The 6,236-nt window shown below is 50.9% G+C and overlaps 1 protein-coding gene across 1 annotated transcript in view; it reads right to left on the reverse strand.

Annotated features, from left to right (window-relative positions):
- The window catches only part of PLVAP (plasmalemma vesicle associated protein), a 31,232-nt gene that overhangs the window by 19,338 nt on the left and 5,658 nt on the right, over positions 1 to 6,236 (reverse strand). The window contains exons 2-3 of the mRNA XM_011990031.1: positions 5,391 to 5,487; positions 4,579 to 5,291 (exon numbers count right to left, since the gene is read on the reverse strand). Of these exons, the coding sequence (XP_011845421.1) occupies positions 4,579 to 5,291; positions 5,391 to 5,487 (810 nt within the window). The remainder of the gene's footprint in view (positions 1 to 4,578; positions 5,292 to 5,390; positions 5,488 to 6,236) is intronic.

The following is a 6,236-nucleotide window of genomic DNA, read 5'->3' on the forward strand; positions in this document are numbered from 1 at the left end:
TGCCACCATGCCTGGCTAATTTTTTGTATTTTTAATAGAGGTGGGGTTTCACCATGTTGGCCAGGCTGGTCTCGAACTCCTGACCTCAGGTGAGCCACCTGCCTCGGCCTCCCAAAGTGCTGGGATTACAGGCATGAACCACTGCGCCCGGCCGGGTTCTGCCTTTTCATGCCCTTCAAGACCAGTGTCTCTAAAGTCCTTCCAGGGCAGCGTAACAGACCCCATGTAGAAAGACACACATGATCATGAACATAGAATCACCTGCACCCACCACAAGACTTCAGATGGCTTGGGGACTTGTGGGACTGCTCACCTCAGCAGTCCCGAGGCCCCATGCTGCACAGCTGGTCTACCCTTATCTCCATCAGAGCCTCAGGGTGAATCCAGGTCCAACCCATGACCCCATCGGAGTCTACTCACCCACCACACTCCCCTTCAGGCTGAAGTCAGCCTACCCTGTAGACCAACTGGACCCCGATCCTAAATGCCACCCCTGGAATATCCCTGAGCCAATCCCCCAAAACCTGAAATCCAAGGCCAATTCTGAACTCAATCACCTAAAATCTGATCCCAACATGAAAAGTCAATCTGACTTAGAATCAAGCCCCAACCTAAACCCAATCCTAATTGTAAACTGGATCTGACCGTATCTTCAGATCTCATTCTGACTTCGACAATTCTCTTGACCCAACCACTATGAAAATACCCATTTCCGGCAGGGCGTGCTGGCTCACGCCCATCATCCCAGCACTTTGGGAAGCCGTGGAGGGCGGATCCCCTGAGGTCAGGAGTTCGAGACCAGCCCGGCCAACATGGCAAAACCCCATCTCTACTAAAAATACAAAAAAATATCAACCAGGCGTGGTGGCAGGCACCTGCAATCACAGCTACTAGGGGAGGCTGAGACAGGAGAATCACTTGAACCTGGGAGCTGGAGGTGGCAGTGAGCTGAGATTGCACCACTGCACTCCAGCCTGGGCGACAGAGCGAAACTCTGTCTCAAAAAAAAGGAGAGAAAATATCCATTTCCCCAGCCCCAGCCCTGGCCTCCACCATGCCCTCCTACAAACACTTGTGCAATGTCATGCTCAGCAACCACTCAACCCCAGATCCCAGCCTCTACCTAGCTCCCATCCTAAACCCACACTCAGTTCCAATCCCAATCCAAACTTCACCCTAATCCTAAGGCCCTATTGAGCCCCTGATATTAACCGGAAACCGTCCTAAGCTGGTCAGTTACCCCAAATCCACCTCAACCCAGTTCCACGCCAAGATTGGCATCTACCCCAGATTTTACTCTCAACCCAGCCCTGATCGTCACTCAACCCCAATGTCTCCCCAGCCATAACCCAGGGTCACCCAATCCTTCAACTCAACTGCAAGCCCACTCAGCCTTCCACCAGTCACCCTAAACCAACCCGAGCTCAACTCCTAACCCATTGTCAATACCAATCCTTATGTCAATGCCAGTGAAATCTGAAATTCACCCTTGGCTGCAACCTCTAAGCATTTCTAGATGCACCAGTCACCTCCAACTACCAGAGCCTCAAATCCGACTTCAGTGCTTCAACTCAGTCCCAAAGCAAATGAGATCCTAGATCATTCTTCACCCAACCTCACCCCCTACAAGCATCCCTGACTCAATTTGCAAGCTTTTCTCACCATCCGAATTCCAAATTCAACCCCCTTCTAAAATCAACGAAATCCTAAGTGAAATCTTAACTTTAACTCAAGTCAACTCTAGACACAGCAGTGACCAAAAACTCATCTCAGCCCAACTTAAACACGAGTTCAACCTTCACATCAACTCTTCCTCTAGGCATCCTCACCCCAGTATCACTCCCAACGGTAAACCAACTCCCCTGGTTCCTCAACTCAACTCAAATACATGATTTTAACTCTGACCCTAACCCCAATCCCAATCCCAACAGTAGAATAACCCACCAGCTCCCTACACTCAAACCCAGCCTCAATTCTTTCACTTTTCTTTTTTAGGATTTGGAGCAGATTTTATTTTATTTTAGATTTAGTGGGGATGTGTGCAGGTGTGTTACACTGGGTATATTGCATGATGCAGAGGTTTGGGTTTCTTTTTTTTTGAGACGGAGTCTTGCTGTGTCACACAGGCTAGAGTGCAGTGGCGCGATCTGGACTCACTGCAACCTCTGCCTCCTGGGTTCAAGTGATTCTCATGCCTCAGCCTTCCAAGCAGCTGGGATTACAGGCGTCTGCCACCAAGCCTGGCTAAGTTTTTTTTTTTTTTTTTTTTGAGACGGAGTCTCGCTCTGTCACCCAGGCTGGAGTGCAGTGGCCGGATCTCAGCTCACTGCAAGCTCCGCCTCCCGGGTTCACGCCATTCTCCTGCCTCAGCCTCCCGAGTAGTTGGGACTACAGGCGCCCGCCACTGCGCCCGGCTAGTTTTTTGTATTTTTTAGTAGAGACGGGGTTTCGCCGTGTTAGCCAGGATGGTCTCGATCTCCTGACCTCGTGATCCGCCCGTCTCGGCCTCCCAAAGTGCTGGGATTACAGGCTTGAGCCACCGCGCCCGGCCCTAAGTTTTGTATTATTAGTAGAGACAGGGTTTCACCATGTTGGCCAGGCTGGTCTCGAACTCCTGACCTCAGGTCATCCACCCACCTTGGCCTCCCAAAGTGCTGGGATTACAGGTGTGGGACACCGCACCCGGTCATAGAAGTCTGAGTTTCCAATGGTCTCATTGAACAAGCAATGAACTCAGTCCCCAAAATGTAAGTTTTTAACCTTTTCCCCCCTCCCTCCCTCCCTTTCTCATTTTGGAACCCCAGTGTCTGTTGTTCCCATCCTTGTTTGTACCTAATATTTTGCTCCTACTTATAAGTGACAGCATATGGTATTTGATTTTCTGTTTCTGCATTAATTCTCTTAGGATAATGACCTCCAGCTGCATCCGTACTGCTGAAAAGGACATGATTTCCTTTTTTTTTTTTTTTCCAGCCTCAATTCTTTCCTTTTCCTTTTTTTTTTTAAAGATAAGGTCTTGGTCTTTCACTCAAGCTGTAGTGCAGTGGTGCAATTCCGGCTCACTGCAGCCTCAACCTCCTGGGCTCAAGTAATCCTCCCACTTCTCAGCCTCCCAAGTAGCCAGGATTACAGGTGTGTGCTGCCACACCTGGCTTCTTTTTTTTTTTTTTTTGAGACAGACTCTTGCTCTGTCGCCCAGGCTGAAGTGCAGTGGCATGATCTTGGCTGACAGGTTCACACCATTCTCCTGCCTCAGCCTCCTGAGTAGCTGGGACTACAGGCACCTGCCACCACACCTGGCTAATTTTTTTTGTATTTTTAGTAGAGATGGGATTTTACCATGTGAGCCAGGATGGCCTCAATCTCCTGACCTCGTGATCCACCCGTCCCAGCCTCCCAAAGTGCTGGGATTACAGGCGTGAGCCACTGCACCTGGCCTGATTTTTGTATTTTTTTTTTTTTGTAGGGATGGGGTTTTGTGTTTTGTTTGTTTGTTTGAGACGGAGTTTTGCTCTGTCACCCAGGCTGGAGTGCAATGGTGTGATCTTGACTCACTGCAACCTCTGCCTCCTGGGTTCAAGAGATTCTCCTATCTCAGCCTCCCGAGTAGCTGGAATTACAGACACACGCTGCCATGCCCAGCTAATTTTTTGTATTTTAGTAGAGGCGAGGTTTCACTGTGTTGCCCAGGCTGATCTCAAACTCTGAGCTCGGGCAATCCACCTACCTCGGCCTCCCAAAGTGCTAGGATTACAGGCGTGAGCCACCATACCCAGCCAGAGGTGGGGGTCTTGCTATGTTGCCCAGGCTGGTCTGAACTCCTGAATTTAAGCTATCCTCCCACCTTGGCCTCCCAAAGTGCTGGCATTACAAGTGTGAGCCACCACACCCAGCCAGCCTCAATTCTTAATCCTTCCTCAATGTCATTCCTAATTCCAAACTCTACCCCAATCCTAATGCCAACAAACTTCTCCATCCACATGACTACAATCCTATAATCATCCGTAGAGTGGATAGCCACCAACAGGTCATCACAGCATCCATCCTAAATCCGCCCTCCATGCCTCAACTCAACCCAAACCCAAAGGCAACAGAAATTCTAGATCCACCCCCTCACCCAACCCTAGACCCGATATCCACCCTGCCTCTAATTCCAAGTTTTTGGTTTTTTTTTTGAGATAGAGTCCTGAGTAGCTGGGATTACAGGCACCTGCCACCACGCCCTGCTAATTTTTGTATTTTTAGTAAAGAAGGGGTTTCGCCATGTTGGCCAGGCTGGTTTCAAACTCCTGACCTCAGGCGATCCACCCGCCTTGGCCTTCCAAAGTGTTGGGATTACTGGCATGAGCCACTGCGCCCGGCACTCTAATTCCATTCTTAACCCTACACTCTTCGCAATGCCCATCCCCATTCCAAGCTCTATCCTGATCTTAATGCCTGATCCTAGAGAGTCGTAATTCACCCAACCTAGAACAGGAAGCCATCCTCAAAGCCAACTCCAAGTTCAACGTCACCACCACCCCCTTGGCATCTGGACCTAACTCCACTGCAGCCTCCCTCTGGGGCCCGCATGCCCACCTTGGCCTTGATGCAGGTGTCCAGGGCTGAATTTCTGATGGCCAGCTCCATCCTGAGCTGCTCCGCCTCCCTCTTCTTCTCTTCCAGCTCCTTGGCCAGGTTGTCTCGTTCCTTCCGCAGCACCGCCTTCTCCTCCAGCGCTAGCTGAGTCTGCCGGGAGCATTCGGCTTGGAGCTTGGCCTCCCGGGCCTGAGCCTCCTTCTCCACTTTCTGTTTCGCCTCCTGACTGGCCTGCAGGCCCTGCTGGGCTTCCAGCTTCTGGCGTTGGAGGTCCGAGTTCTCGCGGGCCACGCGTTCGATACCCATCCGGAGGCTCCGGGCCAGCTCCTCCACCTTGGAGGTCATGAGGCTGGGCATGTGGTCGCAGGCTCTGCGGATGGAGGCCAATTCCGAGCCCAGGGGATGGTAGAGGTTGTAACCCAGGTTGTCCAGGCTGCGTGGGATAATGGAGTCCCTCCACAGGTTACGAAGATCCATCTCAAACTTGTCCTTGTCCAGGGGCAGGCAGAGGGCTTGAACCTTTCGCAGTTGCTCCTCGGCCAGCTGGCGCTCTTGATGCTGCAGCGCCCGGGTTTTCACACATTCAGCCAGCTGTTCCTCCACTATGCGTTTGTTCAGCAGCACGCTTTCCTTATCCTTAGTGCAAACGGTCTTCTCCTTGATTACCTCCACCTCCAGCGTCTTCACTTTCTGATTCAGCATGAGGAGCAAGGCTAAGGAAACAGGACCAGGAGACCCAGGAAGATTAGGGGCTGCCACGAGCACTGGGCGGGGAGTCCACCACCCCAGCTCCCTGCGGCCTTAGTACTCACCATCGCAGCTCTTGTTCATGTCTTTGAATTGTTCTCTGCATTGTTTCTCGCTCAAGATGATGGCAGCCATGTACCGCTGATTGTTCGTGTAGATGACCTGCCCGGAAGGGAGGGGAAGGGCGCAGGACAGAGCTTAGTGTCTTGCCCCCGGGACTGCCTGGACCCAGATCGAGCACCTAGTGGCCGGAGTGAGCTGAATTCACAAGGGCACGGTCCCTTTATTGAGGGGATGTTGGAAGCCAGGTGTGGCAGCTCACACCTGTCGTCCCGATTACTGAGGAGGCTGAGGTGGGAGGATCGCTCGAGCCCAGAAGTTTGAGACCAGCCTGGGCAATACAGCGAGATCCCCATCTCAATAAAACAAACAAACAAAAATAAATAAATAAAAATATAGTGGATGTTTGTCTGATTTTCAGAAGCTTTTACAGTTACTACTATCTAGAAATAAAAAGACACAAAGTAGAAATACATGCTACAACATGGATGAACTTTAAAAATATTACATCCACATTTATGGTCAACTGAATTTTTTTTTTTTTTTTTTTTGAGACGGAGTTTCATTCTTGTTGCTGTTGCCCAGGTTGGAGTGCAGTGGTGCAATCTCGGCTCAACGCAACCTCCGCCTCCCATGTTCAAGCAATTCTCCTTTCTCAGCCTCCCAAGCAGCTGGGATGACAGGGGCCTGCCACCACGACCCGCTAATTTTTTTGTGTGTTTTTGGTAGAGACAGGGTTTCATCATGTTGGCCTGGCTGGTCTTGAACTCCTGATCTCAGGTGATCTGCCCGCCTCGGCCTCCCAAAGTCCTGAGATTACAGGCTTGAGCCACCGTGCCCAGCTCGTTTTT

This window comes from Mandrillus leucophaeus, unplaced genomic scaffold (assembly GCF_000951045.1).
Source record: "Mandrillus leucophaeus isolate KB7577 unplaced genomic scaffold, Mleu.le_1.0 Scaffold11, whole genome shotgun sequence".
Taxonomy (NCBI): Eukaryota; Metazoa; Chordata; class Mammalia; order Primates; family Cercopithecidae; genus Mandrillus; species Mandrillus leucophaeus.